Source organism: Panthera leo, chromosome D1 (assembly GCF_018350215.1).
Source record: "Panthera leo isolate Ple1 chromosome D1, P.leo_Ple1_pat1.1, whole genome shotgun sequence".
NCBI classification, from domain to species: domain Eukaryota; kingdom Metazoa; phylum Chordata; class Mammalia; order Carnivora; family Felidae; genus Panthera; species Panthera leo.
The window spans coordinates 108,813,679-108,829,566 of NC_056688.1; the positions used below are offsets into that span (position 1 = coordinate 108,813,679).

Consider the following 15,888-nt stretch of genomic DNA (forward strand, 5'->3'; position numbering starts at 1 on the left):
CTGTTGGAGGTAAGTGTGGCCATGGCTGAGCTCCAAGTAATGGCAGAGCAGGACGGGGGAGAGTCTGGGGAGGCTCCCGGCCCCCTGGGGCTGCCTCTCCCTCCTCTGCCCTGAGCCTCTTACTCCACCCCCTCCCAGGTTCTCTCAGGTCGGGTTTCTGCCTCATTAAGCCACAAGTGAGCCGGCTCTCCCACAAACGGGCATCTGTCCCTTTAAGGCAGACACCTGAGCCTATCCTGTGACTGTGTGACTGTTCCTTGGAATCCCAGATTGGTTTTCACAGCTGGGCTGAGGGGGTGGGGAGCAGCTGGTCTGGGTCTCCCTGGGAGGAAATCACGGCCCTTCCTGGCCCCGGGATTCCGCGACCGACCGGGAATTCTACCTGGTCGTAATATTCACCATCGTAATAGCCCCCCACGGTTTGTCAGGTACTATAACCCACTACCCCTTACAAGCCCCAAGCGAGATCCCTGGAGGCCCTAAGCACTAACAAGATCTTCGTGCCCCAGAGCAAAATGCACCCCTACCCCCCACAACTCGTGATTAAAAGTACAAGCTACACTGAACTCTAAAACACAAATAAGGAAGTCCACCAAGATTCAGACTTCTCCCGTGTTAGCTGCTTCAGTGCTGTCCATTGATTACCAGATTTTTCTAAAAAAACTCCTAGTGCCCTATTTGGCTGCTACCTCCAGCAAGCACAATTTACCTATGGGTGGCCCAGTCCCGGGTGTTAATGCCAGTATAACCTTAGCAGGTAAGAGTGGTCACCTATCCTCGATGATGACACAGAGGCCTTGGGAGGCCATGGGACTTGTCCAAGTCACCAGAGCTGAGCTGGTATGACACACACCCCTCTTTCTGGCCCGTCTTCATCTTTTGGGCTCAGCGTGGTCTGAAAGCACAGATTTGAGTTCGACTGCCTGGGCTCAAAAGCCAGCATCATCACTTACTATTTACTAGCTGACATCCTGGGGCAAATCGTTCTCCCCTCTGCATCCTGTGGCTCGCTGCGTAAGGTGGAAACATTACCAATTCCCATTTCATGCTGGCCGGGAGGGTCAAACGGTGCCCAGCTCAGTGCACTGGTCTCCTTTCCTGTCATATTTATAGGACCAGGGCTTCTCCAAGCACTTTGCCTGTTGAGTTCTCACAGCAACCCATTTTACAGAGAGGGAAACTGAGGCACTGAGCGATTAAGGCATCCCTTCCAGGTTACACAGGTAGCAAACGGTGGCAATAGTAAGACCTCGCCAACGGTTGTCGGTATTTCATGCCGGCTGAGCTTTCCATGGAACTGTTTGAATGGTGGCACTTGCCGGGGACTGTCACGGTCCTTTCACTCACGAACTGGGTGTGTCCCTGGAGGGCAGGGCAGCATCGCGGGGGACACAGGTGTGCTGGGGCCATGGACTGCCCCCTTTGGCGCGAGGACAGCGGCCTCTCAGATCGCCCAGGCTCCCACCCCTCCCCGGCTCTGCCTCTGCCGCGGGGTGGGCGGGGCGGGCGGGGTGGGCGGGGCGGGCGGGGCCGCTAGCCTATAAAAACGGCGCGCCCCCCCGAGGGCCTGACACTGACGACCGACCGACCGACCGACCGTGGCCATGGCGCCCCCGAGCCTCTCGCGGGCTCTGGGCCTGGGCCTGCTCGCGCTCTGCCTCCTGGCGCTGCCCGGTGACGCCCGTGCCCGCCGGGCGGAACGCAGAGTCGGAGAACGCCAGAACCTGTCACTCAGTGACCCGCAGGTGCAGAAGGCAGCGCAGGCGGCCGTGGCCAGCTACAACATGGGCAGCAACAGCCTCTACTACTTCCGCGACACCAGGATCCTCAAGGCCCAGAGTCAGGTGTGGACGGGCGGGCGGGTCAGGGGCGAGGGGCAGCCTCCCACCAGGCCAGCAGGGCTTTCAGCCGGTGGCCAGGTTGAGGGGGTGCCACGAGAGTAATCGGGACATTTTCATACGATGTATTTTTTAAATCGGATTAATGCCAAGAATTCATTATGAACGACCTATCCAGCTTTCAGTGGACGGGATCCAGCCCTGTCTCACTAGCCTCACGGTAGCCCCCGCCCTGAGGGGCGGACTGGGGAGAGGGGAGTGAGGGAGATGGGGCGGTGGGCTTCAGGACATGTGCACACCTGGGTCTCAGCTTCCTGTGTAGCCCGGGCCTCCGCCCCTCTCCCCAGGGGTCGCCACCAGAACTTCCCCATCCAGGGTCTGAATCCCGAGGCCCAGCCCAGCATGCCAAACGTGGAGAGGGGGGAGAGGTCTGGGTCCGGGGTAGTTTTCCGGTGCCCCTCACCCGCTCCTGCCCTCCCTCCCCAGCTGGTGGCGGGCATCAAGTACTACCTGACCCTGGAGATGGGGAGCACAGCCTGCCGGAAGAACGTGGCCACCGGAGATGGCGTAGATGTCACTACCTGCCCCCTGGCCACAGGCGTGCAGGAGGAGGTAACAGCCCCGCATCCCACTGCCCAGCACCCAAGGCCCTAGATTGTCCGGCCCGAACTGGTCTGGTTGGCCAGGCTGATGTCTGGCTGAACCTGTCCCTGCCACCTGGATGACTCACTCACCAGGCCAGGGTGGGGTACAGAGAGGAGGAGACGGGCTTCTCCCTCACAGGAGCAGGCTAGCAAGATCTGGGATCTAGTCCCGGCCATCTGACTCATTGTCACTTTGGGCCAGTGACCCCAGAGCACAGCGTCGCAGGCTGAGGATGGCAGTTACCGGGAGTCAGGCCTGGGGCCCCACTCACCTCTCCTTCTCTCCCTGCAGAAACTGCTCTGTGACTTCGAGATCCTGGTGGTCCCCTGGCAGAATTCCTCCCAACTTCTAAAGCATAACTGTGTGACCATAACCTAGACCCCTTCAGGCATGGGCACCGGAGGGAGCAGGTGCAGCGCGGAAGGCACACATCCATGGATGTATCTGTCACAATAAAGCGCTGCCGGCTTCTCACATTGGACTCTCCTGAGTGCTTCACTCCCCGCTGCCCAGGACTCAGAGTTCGCAGCCTGTGAGAATCCCATACCCTCACGTGGGCCAGAGATGGCAGAGTCCCACAGGCCACGAGACCTTGAGGGCAGGGACAGCGGCTTTCAAGGATACACTGTGGGCTATACGCCAGAGGGACTCCCCAGTGCTTTGCCCCAGGCAAGACTCCTGGAAGGGGACGGACAGGAAGCCCCAAGGGGACCGAGGTCACATCTGCCCACAGGAGGGATGAGGGGACAGATGCAATTTGATGTCGTTTAAAGAAAACGGAACTGCAACATTTTATGCACAACTGCATATGTGTGTACCATTCGTCCTCACTATATACACACCAAACACACACACACAAACCACAATTCACACTTGGATGCTCCAGAAACACAGGTGCACACAGAAGTAACACCCTCCACCCCAAGCAGCCTGGACATGTATACAGACCTCCAAACACATAACCCCAGAGACCCACATCCCCCACCGGGAGCTGTGCCTCAGACACACACACACACACACACACACACACACACGCACACGCCTGGAACAGGACGAGCAGTAACTAGATCCCTTGGGAGCACTAGGCGTGGGCCCCAGCAGGCCCTGGCGGGCTGAACTTTGGTGGCTGTGGACCTGGGGAATGCCCCTGCCCCGGTCTTCTGTCCCTCACCGCCCCCATCGTGCCTGCCTCCAGCCCCCTGCCCAGTGCTAGGACCTAATGAGGAGCAGCCCCGGGTGCCAGGCCCTGCCCTCTGCTCCCAGAGGCTATGTAGGGGTAGGGATGGGGAGGCGGAAAATAGAGGTAACTTCCACACGGAACACTGAGGAGCGAAGGGGCTGAGTTTGACGGGAACTAGGGGTGCAACGGAAAACCTCAGCCCTGCTTGAGCCTGTCAGACGAGACAGCTCAGACAGCCCAGGGCCATGGAGTGTGGAGGTCGGCCTCCGCTTGGAAGGGCTCCCGTGGGCCACCTAGCAGGAGCCTCCGACACTGGGCAGGGGAAGTGGCAGGAAATGCTTACTCAATGAATGCGTGAGGCGGTGGGTGAGGCGACGCCTGCAGATATCTGCCAGGTGGCCTCTCCACCCCCGGAATCAGTGCCCGGATCCCAGACGGCATCTCGTCTACACAGTCTATTCCCGGGCCTCGGGCCAGGCGGAACCCCGGGCCGGGCCAGGGAGTGAGGCTCTGCTTCTGCCCGAGGGCCTGGAGTCTTCACCTCTGTCTGGCCCAGCCTAGAGGTGGTGGAGGGGGAGGGAGACTGGCAAAACCATCCTGCTCCTGACCCCCTCCAGCCCGTACTGTGCCCTGGCCTCGCTCTACCAGGGACGAGGTGGCTGCCGTAGACGGTGCAACGCCCCACTCCGGTTGTGAAGTGCCAAGGCTGGGCTCAAGCCTGACTCAGCACTAGGTCTCCGGCACCGGGCCCAGGCCCTTGGGGACCTGGGTCAGAGCCTTACCTCCAACAAGGCCATGGGGCCGGGCTCTGGGCATTTTGCCCAGGTTCAGGCTGAAAGTAGGGGAACTCATCTAAGCCCTAGACCAGGCAGGGTTGGGGGTGGGGGCGACCATTAGTCTCATTCTCTGCTTTCCTCCAACAGAGGCTCATCTATCCCCTCAACACACACACACACACACACACACACACACACACACTCACATATACACATACGTTGTGTTCCCACCCACCCCCACCTGCACTCCAACCAATAGCCTGAGGCCAGGAGGACTTCAACAGCCTCCACCCTGCTTCCCCTCACTTGGGTTCTTTAATGTGACCCCAGGCAGGGCAGGGTATGGCAATGACCTCTGACCTCTGAGTGCGTGTTATCGCCATCAGGTCGGCACTCTTGTACTGGATTCTGAGGGTCTCGGTAGGCCCGGCTTCCTGGACTCTGAGCCCCGATTTCTGGAACCTACTGATCCCCCAGGCCCTGACAACCAGGGGCTGTTCCAGCTGGTTCTTTTTCCTCCCAGCTCTGGGGCCAGATGGACCTTCCTCCCCGAAGCAAGGTGACTGCCCACTCACCCTCCAGCACCGAGCCTGGCCCCCTTTCTGAGTCACCTCTCTGGCTGCTGCTAATGCACTGTGGGCCCGAGCCAGGATGCAGGCCCTGGGGGTGTGGGGGTGGGGGGCTGGAGGGGACCAAGAACAGCGCCTGTCACACCCAACACTCACACACACACATGTACACCCGCCAGTGCACACAGTTCCCCTGCCCTGTGCCTTGGCTTACCCAGGGAGGACACAGAGCCACTTGGGGTTTTAAAACTCTGTTAGGGCCCAGCCCTGTGGGCCCGACAACCACTCCAGCAGAGGTAGGAACTTGTCCTGGCCCACCCTGGTGGGCAGCTTGCCAGAGGCCGAAGGCTTTCATCCCATGTCTCTCTCCATCGAGGGGTCACTTCCTGAAGTCCTCTTCTCCAGTCTGCAGGGGTAGGATGGGAGGCCGACTGAGCCAGTACTGGCCTCTGTCCTCTCGCCTGCCCCTGTGACCCTTAGGGGCACGTCTGGGGGCGAGCCTCCCATGCCTGGCCTTCTGGGGTCCTCCCATGCCGGCCCCTCTCCTCTGGTCCTGCCCTGTTCACCTCAAATGCTGTGTCCACAATCTCGTCCAGGACGGATGCCTGGGAGCGGAATTTCTGTTGATGATGTTCCACCCCGGCCACCAGTTGCAGGAAGTGGAACAGGAGTTCTCGCTGCCTGGGGGCGGGAGGGGGGCAGAGGAGAGGCCGAGTTGACCTGCCTGGCAGGGCCCTTTGGGCTGCCAGAGCCCTCCCCCCACTCCAGCTCCTCTTGCTTGACACCCACCAGCCCGCCCTCGCGGCTCTTCTGAGCGTGGCCTTTCGCGGTGCTTCTCTTCCACGAGTAAAAAGCCCCGCGCGTGCCTGTGCCACGGAGGACGCTAACCCTCCCGATTATCCCTCCCTCCCTCCACCCACCCGTCTGCTTGCCCCTCCAACTACCCCATACCTCTCTAGGCACCCACTCACCCATCGACCCATTCATGCCCCCACCTACCCAGCCATCCACTCACTCATCCGACCATCCCAACCTTGTAGTTGCTCACCCGCGCCCCCATCTACCTGCTCGTCCCTGGACCCAGCCACCCACCCCTTCACCGTGTTGTGCAGTCATCCACCTCACAACCCCCCTCCCCAACCATTCATCCAGCCGACCCCCTCATCACCCGCCTGTTTTATAAATCCATCCACCAAATGACACTGAAATAAATGAACACTGCCAGGTGCTCTGAGGACACAGAAATGAAGGGGCGCCTGGGTGGCGTAGTCGGTTAAGCGTCCGACTTCAGCCAGGTCACGATCTCGCGGTCCGTGAGTTCGAGCCCCGCGTCGGGCTCTGGGCTGACGGCTTGGAGCCTGGAGCCTGCTTCCGATTCTGTGTCTCCCTCTCTCTCTGACCCTCCCCCGTTCATGCTCTGTCTCTCTCTGTCCCAAAAAAAAAAAAAAAAAAAGTTGAAAAAAAAGAAATGAACAAGAAACCCTCCTCGCCCTTAAGAAGCTCAGCCTGTAGCAGAGCCAGGAAAGCAAACCGAGTGTTTACACTCGGGATAAGTGGAAACACAGAGTGCTGAGGGTGCCCGAGGAGGAAAACCCCATCCACTGCCGGGGATCAGAAAAGGCTTCCAGAGGAAGTGCCATGGAGCTGAGTTTGAAAGACACGTGAGGGTTTGCCAGGCTTAGGCAAGGTTCCTGGTCCCCTACCCCAGAAGAACGGGGTTACGCTGGGGGCCAGGGCAGGCCTCAGGGAAGGAGGCTGTAGAGAGTGGATGCCTAAAGGAGGCAAGCGTCTTGTAGGGTCTTAAATGCTGACGATGAAGGAAAAGCCCAAACTACTTTTAACAAAGACCACTAAGAAAGGAAAGGGTAAAACATACGAACAACAACAACACAAACACGAACAGAGAGCACTCGTAGTGGAGGTGGACCAGTGGGGAAGAGTCTGGAGGCCAAGAAACCCCCAAGGAAAGGTGCCAAGGGTCCGCTGTGCCAGGGGCCAAGTTGCTGGAACGTGGAGGGAGGGGCCGGGAGGGCCGGAAGGTGAAGCGAGCCGGATTGGAGCTCAGCTCTCCCAAATCTTGGTCACTTGAGCCTGGCACTGGCAGCCAGAGGACACTCCAGTTAGAGAGGACAGTGTGGGCAAAGGCCCAGATGTGCCAGGGTGGGAGTGGCCGTAAGGCAACGAGGGAGGCTGGCAAAGGCTTGATCACAGAGGGCCTGTTGGGGCTTGAGCTCTGATGGTGGGTGAGGAGAGGCTGGAGGCTTCCAGGAGTCAGGCTGCCCTGTCGGCTGGCTTAGAGCCAGACTGGCTGAGGTAGAGGGGGGCCCAGCTTTCAGAGAGAAGGTTCTCTGGGAGCCAGGAAGCGGGAGTCTGTGCCGAGGTCCCCCAGCCAGGAGCACAGCCACAAGTCCCCAGCCGTCCTGGACCAATTGGCCAATTGACTCGACGAGAATGGGGTGTTGACCATCTGCCTCCCAGGCCTTCTCCCAAGCCGCTCCTCGACCCATCCTTCTCATCCCTCCACCTAACCGACCACTGCTCTCCATGGCCCAGCACAGGTCCTTAGCAATAGGGTTGTCATGGGCGGGCCTAGTCCGTGTCATCTTTGGGTCCCTGGAACCCTCGCAGGGCCTGACCCAGAGCAAGGGTCAGGGATGCTCCTTGAGTAAACAGATGAGCAGGATCGCTGTTTCTCTGGGACCTCTCCGATGCCCTGCGCTTGTCCTCAGCCTCGAGGAGCTCTCATGGCCCTCTAGGCACCGCTCGTGGGATTCTCTTGGCGACACAAGATGGCTCTGGGTGAGCAGAAGTCACTTGTGGTCTCCACCTCCACCCGTAGGCTCTACCTGAGCCTTGGCGCTCCACCCCCCCTTCCAGAGAGGTGGATGATGTCCCTTTCCCTGCCAGACCATGGCCGCCCCTCCCTTTGCGCCTCCTTACTTCTCAGTCATGGTCCCAAATTTCTTCTCAATGAACTGCTTCTGTTTGGTATGTTCACTCACCACCTCTTCAGGCTCTGGATATAAAAAAGGGGAACGTCAAGGAGATGCCTGGATCGAGAGGAGGTAGAAGGAACCTTTTGTGTCACAGAGATATTCAAACGGGGCTAAAGGATGGGGCACCTGGGTGGCTCAGTCGGTTAAGCGTCTAACTTGGTCATGATCTCACGGTTAGTGAGTTCAGGCCCTGTGTCGGGCTCTGTGCTGACAGCTCAGAGCCTGGAGCCTGCTTCGGATTCTGTGTCTCCCTCTCTCTCTGTCCCTCCCCTCACTCGTGCTCTCTCTCTCTCTCTCTCTCTCAAAAAATAAACATTAAAAAACAAAAATCAAATGGGGCTAAAGGAGTTTTTGTCCATGATGGCCCCAAAGAGATGGCTTCTCCATGCAGAGTGGGTATCAGTTTTGTTTGTTCGTTTGTCTCTCCTTCTGGTGAAAGTCCCCCAGTTTTCCTGAGGAATCACTCCTGTGCCTTTTGGGTCCACACCATCCAGCAGGGGTTGACCCTGTCCCCCTACCTCCAAGGACATGTGACCCAGACCTGGCCAATCAGAACAGCCTATTCTTTTGGCTATAGTGATTGGTTCCAAAATCGTCAGATGATCAAAGAAAAGAAGCCTCATTTCTGGGTCCTTGTTGGAACAGTTGGGAGAAGAGGACCTCTCTGCTGGGCATGCTAGGGATGGCTAATTTGCAAGGATTTGGGGCTAGAGTAGCAGGTGGCCATTTTCCTAACACAAGGGAAGAACCACCCTAAGCACAAAACCACACAGAGGACTACAGAGCAGAGAGGTAGAAGGAGACCAACTCCTGACCAGCATTCGAGTCCTGGATCCAGCCATTCCTGAAAACCCCCACACCCTGAATTTGCTAAGTAATTTGAGCCAATTAATTCCTCTTTTTCCTTAAGCATTTTTGCCCTGAGCGTCTAACCCTGATGGAGGGGGCAGGTGAGGGACCAGGTGACCCCTGGGGATCCTTAGTCCTCTAGTGTTGATGAGCCTAAGAGTGGGATTCTTGGAGCCCAGATTCTAAAGTTCTGAAGATCTTTAAGCAGGAAGCACACCAACTGTCTCAACGTCAATCGTTCAGGAAATCGGCTTTGTAAAAATGAACATGTACAGGAAACTTCAATTTTTACTCTCAATCCACTTTGAGTGAGTCTGGACGAGTGTGTAGGCAGTCAAAACCATCCCATGTAAAACCAACCGCTATAACCTTTATAAGTTATTAGAAGAAATGACTATTTGGCAAATCATAATCTGGCTAATTAATCATTTCATAAAGGGGGCTTTCAAGAATTGACTATCCGCTTAATTGGCTTTTAGAGGATCGCCTTAGAGCTCTTTGGACCAAAGGTCTAAGCTCTGTAAGTTCTCCCGAGTCTCGGATTCTCAAACTCTGCCACTGAGACCGGAATTCTGTGTCTGACCGTGGAAGGAGGGCCAGCACCTGATTTTCTGAGTTCGGTCAGTGAGTCATCCTGTAGATTCTCATGGATCCGGGCTGCCCTCTGGGAAGAAAAGGCTTTTGTCCTGCCAGAGTCCCCTGTTTGCCTTTTTCTGGAACACCCTCCACCCTTCCCTCCAGCCTCTGTGCCCACCCCTTCTGGCTTCCCTCACCGGCCCACCTGCCCCACCGCACTCAGTACCTCCTGCTTTACTCTCTCCAGGCCTTTGAGCAGAGCCATCTGGAAGTTATCCACCAGGACGGCGATCACCAGGCTGGGGATGGTGGGGGTGGGCAGTGGGGGTGGGTACTCTCAAGGAGGAGGCTGTAGGAGAGGCCCTGCAACCCTCCTCCGGGTTCGTTGGGGCACAACCGAGGGGAGATGGCTGGAGAGGCTGGGCAGGGGTGCCCCAAGGTAGGTGGGGAGCGGGGGTGAAGCTGGGGAGCAAAGTAGGGGTGGAGTCCTTACTTGAGGAAGATGAAGTATTGGATGATGATGTAAATCATGAGAATAGGGATGATGTACCAGGCGCCTGGGAGAGAGGGCGTCGTTCGAGCTGTGAGTTCCTTGACGGCCCTCCCTACACCCCTGCCAGCATCAGAAGCCCCACTTCGCATACGGGGCAACGGAGCCCTCGGGGTCTGCCCTCCCAAGCCAAGCCCCTGCCCTGCACCCAGCCTGGGGCCTGTCCCACCCTGGGCCCGGCTGTCCAGGTAGATGAGGGACCAGTCGTCCAGGGTGAGCATGGTGAAGAGAGTGAAGACGGTGGTGAAGATGTTCTGGAAGCGCTTGGGGTCAGATTGACGGAACAGAGCCCGGAGCACCACAGAGAAGAGGACTGGCTGTTCAGGGCCAAACCAGGCTCACAGGGTCCCGCCCACCCCCCCTCCCCCCCCCCCCCCCCACCGCTACAAACCCTTCCACCGCAGCACCTCTGGCTCCCACCCCAGCCCCCACAGCACAGGATACAGAGGCAGGTAAACATGAGGCTAAGGATGGCGGTGATGGACGGCAAGGACCGGACCAGAGTCCCGGTCACTTCCTGGAGGCTGGTCAAGAAGCTGTGGGCAGAAGTTGAGGGCGAGGCCGAATGCAGGAGCAGGGGTGGGGATCTGTGCCCGGCAGCCGGAAACTGCAAGTGCGGGCAGGAGGTCCCCGTTTTGCCCGGGGCTTGGGACAGTCCAGCCCTCTCTGGAAAATGATTGGTCTGAGCAGACGGCAGGAGGCTTATCAGAAGTGGGCTGGAGCCCCCATCCCTTAAACAGGTCGCAGGAGACACGCTGGTTGCCCGGGCCCGTGTCCCCATCTCCTGTGCAGTCCCCACACCGGAGTGGGCAACCATGGCCCAGCTAACCTGAGCCTCCGCAGGACCCGGATGGCCCTCAGGGCCCGCAGGCTCTTGAAGACCTTGAAGATCCGGAAGACGCTTTGGTGGTAGACGAAGGAGAAGGAGTTGAACTGCAAGAGCATGAAGTCCAGCATAGCCATGATCATGATGAAGAAGTCTGAGGGCACAGCGGGGGGCTGGGTGTCACTGACTCCTGCCCAGGCACCTGGCTCCCAGACCCCCTGTCCTCCCGACACCAACGCCCTCCGCTTTCGTCCTCAGCCTCCTCTAGCAGTCCCGTGGCTCCCTCCACACACACACACAGACACACACACCATCCTCACTCACCCAGAATGTTCCAGGAGTCAGAAAAATACTTGAGGCCTAGAGCAATGATCTTGAGCACAGCTTCCACTACGTAGATGCAGAGGAAAATGGAGTCCAAGGCCATGAAGTACCACTCTGCACGGACACAAGCGGCTCACTCGGGGCCATCCCCAGCAACCTTAGCCCCTCTCCCCTCCTCCCCTCTGGAACCTCACACAGCCCTGCAGGGAGCACCCGGCTCTGCCCTGATGGCTGTGTGTCTTCACCGCTCTGTGCCTCAGTTTTCTTGTCTGTAAAGCAGTGATAACACCATCCCTGGCCTGACCCCCTGAACTCAGGACTGATCTCCTGAATTCAGGAAACTTCTAGAAGCTTCTACCTGTCAGTCAGTCTTACCTTTTAGAGACTAAGGAAGGAACTGCTGGAACCGAAAAAAGAAACATTTGAGAAAGACTGCCGGCACAGAATCCGAGAGTTGCCAGAAAGTTCCTCTCAGCCTCATTATAATGTTAAAATCCTCCTCTGAATATTCATCCCCAGCCCCAGTAAAAGGAGTCTGCTTTCCCTTGTTAGGGGAATCACAGCTTTAGAAAGTATTTCCCTTGGGGCCTCCTGGGTGGCTCAGGTCAGGATCTCACGGTGGTTGGTGGGTTTGAGCCCCGCATCGGGCTCTGTGCTGACGGCTCGGAGCCTGGAGCCTGCTTCAGATTCTGTGCCTCCCTCTCTCTATGTCCTTCCCCCGCTCACGCTGTCTCTCTCTCTCTCTCTCTCTGTCTCTCAAAAAAGGAATAAATGTTAAAAAAAGAAAAGAAAAGAAAGTATTCCCCTTGATGTCCTTATTTCTACAGATAAAGATGACCTTGTGAGTTAACTCAACCTGGTGTAGTCTGCCTGTAACTCACCAAGCAGCAGACCCACCTTGGTCCGGTGACGACACCGGTCTGTCTCGTAGCATTTTTGTGAATATTACATTCATTTCACACCGTAAGAATAAGAACGCAGCCACCTTTATTCTCTCTTTAGTTAATGTGTGCTGTGGCAGGCCTTTCTTTCACCTTGCTACCAGGAGTCCTAGGGCCCACCTTCCCCAGTTTTCCACCCTCACCCTTCCACAGCATTCCAGGGTCTCCGGGCCCTTCTGGGCGACCTGGGTTCCACCAGCTGCCCCGCAAAGCGGCGTGTTTAGGGTTGGCGCGCCACCTGGTGTCTGTATCACGAACAGCACGTCCTCCAGTTTTGCGGGCCTGTCTGCGGCTGACTGGTTGACCTCAGCAAAATCTCTGAGGCTCATCTTGAATACTGGGCAATGTTGTCGACTTCCCACGGGTCAGAATCAAATGAGCTAAGTTACATAAACCGCCTGACACTAGATTAGGCCCACAGGAGGCCTGGAACAAGATCTATGGCCGGCTCCATGTGAAAGGGGAGTCCCCAACTCTTACCACCCCGGACCTCGACTTCGGCAAAAGTCTGGGCCACAAGCATGATAGTGTTGAGGCTGACGACGAGGAAGATGAAGGCTTCAAAGGGTAAGGACTCAGTCAGGTTCCTAAGCATTCCCCGGAGGCGCTGAGTGAGGTGGCTTAATTTTTCCCACAGCCTGTGGAAGAGATCCACGGTGTGCAGCTTCTTGTGGGCCCGCTGAGTTCTGGCGGCTGTAAGGGGGACAGAAGGTCAAGTCTGTGTTGGAGGAGGAGGCGTACTCCCAGACTGACTTGGGGTTCGTCTTCATGCCTGCCTGCTTGCCTACCATTCACTCGCTGAAGTGCCCATAGACTAGTCCTGTGCTGGTCCTGCGGCCACCGTCCTGACCCCTTCCGTGGCAGATGCCGGCCTGTTTGGGATTTGTGGTCTACTCAGGCTCATCTTGCAGGCTCATGCTTCTACACCTCCAGGCCTTTCTCTACCCACGTGGCAACTTAAGCACGGAAAACCCCATTCTCGTCCCTAACCCATCGTCTGGGTAAACTCTCCCTCTCCCTCCGAGATCCTGCTGGAACGTCCCCTCCTTTTAGCTGCCTTCCCTGCTGCTATCCAGTTAGGTACCTGCCCCTCTCTGCTTGTTTGTGAGGCTGTTGCTCTGTTTACTGAACCATTAGAGGCCAAGCTTGGGGGACTGTGAATTAATAGCTAAGGTCCCTCCTGCCCTCAAGACCCTCATTCAGACACCGGTTCCCAATCTCTGTCAAGATGCTCATGGTTGAGTGGGGGCAAATGTGGACAAATAGAATCCACAGTGGTAACTGCCCTGATATGGTGGGCTAGTCTAGGATTGGTTGTCTAAGTGACCACCCCCCGTCTTGGAGCCCCTTGAGGGCAGGATTTTTTTTCTCTGTGCTCCCAGGGCCCAGGCAGGCCAGGCACCTGTACGAGACAAGAAGAAACGTTCAATCAGTGAGTGTACATATGCAAGGCAATGACTGGATGAACAAGTAGCAGATGGCCTAAAGAGGTGCGTCGTTCAAGGAACAAAAGATGGATGATGGACAGCCAGGTGAGCGGATAGCCAATGGAATATGCGTGCAGGTTAGAGTCATGCCTCATGATCTGCCGAAGGTCAGTGCAGGGCCCGAGTCAGGCCTGAAATCTGGGCCAGGCAGTGGGAGTTGGGGTTGCGGGGAGCAGCGACTCACTTTTACGCTTCTGAAATTGCTCATCTTCTTCGGACCTGGTTTCCAAGGAAGTTGTAGAGGAGGAATCCTGAGGATGGACTTTGTTGGATATCTGGGATGCACATGAGTACACTACACTGAGGGAACGTCTCAAGCTGAAGGTTGAGTGCTGTATTTGTGCCATGCTGGGGTGGAGGGCTATTACGCCAGAATGGAGAGACGGTCTGGCCACACTGTGAGACCTGTGTGGGCCAAAGACTTGGGAGCTACCATGATGGTGCTCCCCATAGCGGTGATCACCAGGGAGATGATCATGACGACGTACAGCATGGTGGTGCTTGCCATGGTGATGCTCCTTGTGGTGGTGCTCACCATGGTGGCACTCTGCATGGTGGCCATGGTGGCATTTGCTATGGTGGCCATGGTGGTGCTCACTGGGGTGTCTGCCGGAGCGAGGTATGCGATCCTGGTGGGACCCCGCATAGGAATGGTGGGAATAGGTCTCTCCGTGATGAAGAGGCCCTCTGTGGTGGTGGACTTCAAGATGGTGCTTACCATGCTGATGGACCTCACTGTGATGGTGAGAGCCACCATAGGGGTTGGGATCCTTACGGTGGTAAGGCTCACCTTGGTGATGGAGCCCACTATGGTGGGAAACTTCGCCATAGTGGTGAGATCCACCATGGTGGTGGGACCCCCTATGGTGGTGAGACTGCCCATCATGGTGGTAGGAATCACCACGGTGGTGGGGCCTATCATGATATCTCCTGCTACCATGGTGGTAATCACCATGAACAGTGCCATGAGAAGGAGCCAGGGCAAGGGATGTGGAGTGGTGGGCTCCACCATGATGGTGGGCCTCACCATGGTGGTAGGAGTGGTGGGGGTGGTGGGAATTGCCAGAATCGTGAGAGGAGGCATTGTCATGAGAGTCTGGATATTCACCAAGGTGGTGAGATCCACTATGATGGTGGGATATGCCATAATGCTGGGATGTGCCATGATGGCGGGACTTGTCGTGACGGTGGGACCTACTGTGATGGGAGAACCCATCATGATGGTGGGACTCACCGTGGTGGTGGGACTCACCATGGTGGTGGGACCCCATGTGATGGGAGGACCCATGATGATGGTGGACTATGCCTTGATGGTGGGACCCGCCATGGTGGTGGGACCCACTGTAGTGGTGGGACTCACCATAGTGGTGGGACCCACCGTGGTAATGAGACCCACGATGGTGGTGGACTCCACTATGGCCTGGTCTGTGCTGTGGCGTTGGTGAGTTGGGGTGAGATAACACATCCAAATTATTGGTGTCTGCCTCATTTTGAGCTGTTTTAGCCAATGAGTGTTGATCCATGACTATGCTGGGACCTCTGGAACGAGGAGAGCTCAAGATGTGGGCCAAAAGACTCCTTCCTGAATTGTTCCTCCCACCTAAGCTGTGGCACTGGGGTTTCTAGGAAAGCCCGAGTCTTCTCACGGAATTCTCCCTTTATGATGTCACCAGCAAGCCCCTTCCCAGGTCTAATTCCAAAATGCCTCCTCCTCAACATTATAGTTCAGAATCAAGGATCATTGTGTCTAGTCTTTTCATTGTAAAATGAGGAAACTGAGGTCAAGAAAAGGGAAGGGGTTATTTCCATAGGGTCAGCTGGGAAGATGGCAGAATAGGAGGTCCCTAGGCTCACCTCATGATAAAGGTACAACTAAATAACACTCACATCAGGGTAAATAACCCAGAAAACAAGCTGAAGCCTGGAAGAACAAACTCACAACTAAAGGTAGAGAAGAGGCCACATCAAAGAAGTTAGGAAGGATGAAGACACGATTTGAGAGTGAAACAGACCATAGCCATCAATGGTGGGGAAACAACCAGTGGTGCAGAGAAGGGTGAAAACAGACTTTCACACCAGGGAGCCCATGAACAGAGAGCATGAATCCCCATGATATTTGTCCTTGAAAGCAAGAGGTGCCAAATTTCATGAGTTCTTACAACAATTGGGACTAAAAGCCTGGAAGTTTTGGGTGTTTGTTTGTTTGTTTTGGTGTTTGTTTGTTTTTAGAGAGAGAGAGAGAGAACACCAGTGGGGGAGAGGGGCAGAGGGAGAGTGTGGAGTTATTTCTAGAATGTATTGTAAGTCCTAGAGGGTGAATGGGGCAATAAC

The 15,888-nt window shown here is 56.5% G+C and overlaps 2 protein-coding genes across 3 annotated transcripts; one reads left to right on the forward strand and one right to left on the reverse strand.

Annotated features, from left to right (window-relative positions):
* Nucleotides 1-1,586: 1,586 nt before the first annotated feature.
* On the forward strand, nucleotides 1,587-2,981 carry CST6 (cystatin E/M). Its single transcript, XM_042906473.1, has 3 exons — nucleotides 1,587-1,844; nucleotides 2,325-2,450; nucleotides 2,775-2,981. The coding sequence occupies exons 1-3, from the start codon at nucleotides 1,605-1,607 to the stop codon at nucleotides 2,859-2,861; spliced, it is 453 nt and encodes a 150-aa protein (XP_042762407.1). The 5' UTR covers nucleotides 1,587-1,604; the 3' UTR covers nucleotides 2,862-2,981.
* A 2,270-nt stretch (nucleotides 2,982-5,251) lies between these two features.
* On the reverse strand, nucleotides 5,252-15,173 carry CATSPER1 (cation channel sperm associated 1). 2 transcript variants are annotated; one of them, XM_042905119.1, is made up of 12 exons: nucleotides 13,742-15,173; nucleotides 12,551-12,763; nucleotides 11,130-11,243; nucleotides 10,809-10,959; nucleotides 10,424-10,515; nucleotides 10,149-10,292; nucleotides 9,923-9,986; nucleotides 9,656-9,728; nucleotides 9,457-9,517; nucleotides 7,949-8,024; nucleotides 5,575-5,689; nucleotides 5,252-5,414 (listed from the first exon to the last, which is right to left on the reverse strand). In XM_042905119.1, the coding sequence occupies exons 1-12, from the start codon at nucleotides 15,078-15,080 to the stop codon at nucleotides 5,388-5,390; spliced, it is 2,469 nt and encodes an 822-aa protein (XP_042761053.1). In that variant the 5' UTR covers nucleotides 15,081-15,173; the 3' UTR covers nucleotides 5,252-5,387. The 2 variants fall into 2 exon arrangements, 1 of the variants encoding a protein (XP_042761053.1); XR_006193620.1 differs by lacking the exons at nucleotides 5,252-5,414; nucleotides 9,457-9,517 and having other exon boundaries at nucleotides 5,601-5,689.
* Between the last annotated feature and the right edge of the window lie 715 nt (nucleotides 15,174-15,888).

Bases quoted from the DNA above. Each gene is read 5' to 3' on its own strand.
- CATSPER1 (XM_042905119.1), bottom strand. From the start codon at position 15,080: ATGGATCAACACTCATTGGCTAAAACAGCTCAAAATGAGGCAGACACC. The intron at 9,518-9,655 runs GTACTGAGTGCG...TTTTCTTCCCAG, and splicing joins TGGAGAGAGTAAAGCAGGAG to AGGGCAGCCCGGATCCATGA. The intron at 5,690-7,948 runs GTAAGGAGGCGC...TCCCGCCCCCAG, and splicing joins TTTGGGACCATGACTGAGAA to GCAGCGAGAACTCCTGTTCC.
- CST6 (XM_042906473.1), top strand. From the start codon at position 1,605: ATGGCGCCCCCGAGCCTCTCGCGGGCTCTGGGCCTGGGCCTGCTCGCG. The intron at 1,845-2,324 runs GTGTGGACGGGC...CTCCCTCCCCAG, and splicing joins TCCTCAAGGCCCAGAGTCAG to CTGGTGGCGGGCATCAAGTA. The intron at 2,451-2,774 runs GTAACAGCCCCG...CTCTCCCTGCAG, and splicing joins CCACAGGCGTGCAGGAGGAG to AAACTGCTCTGTGACTTCGA.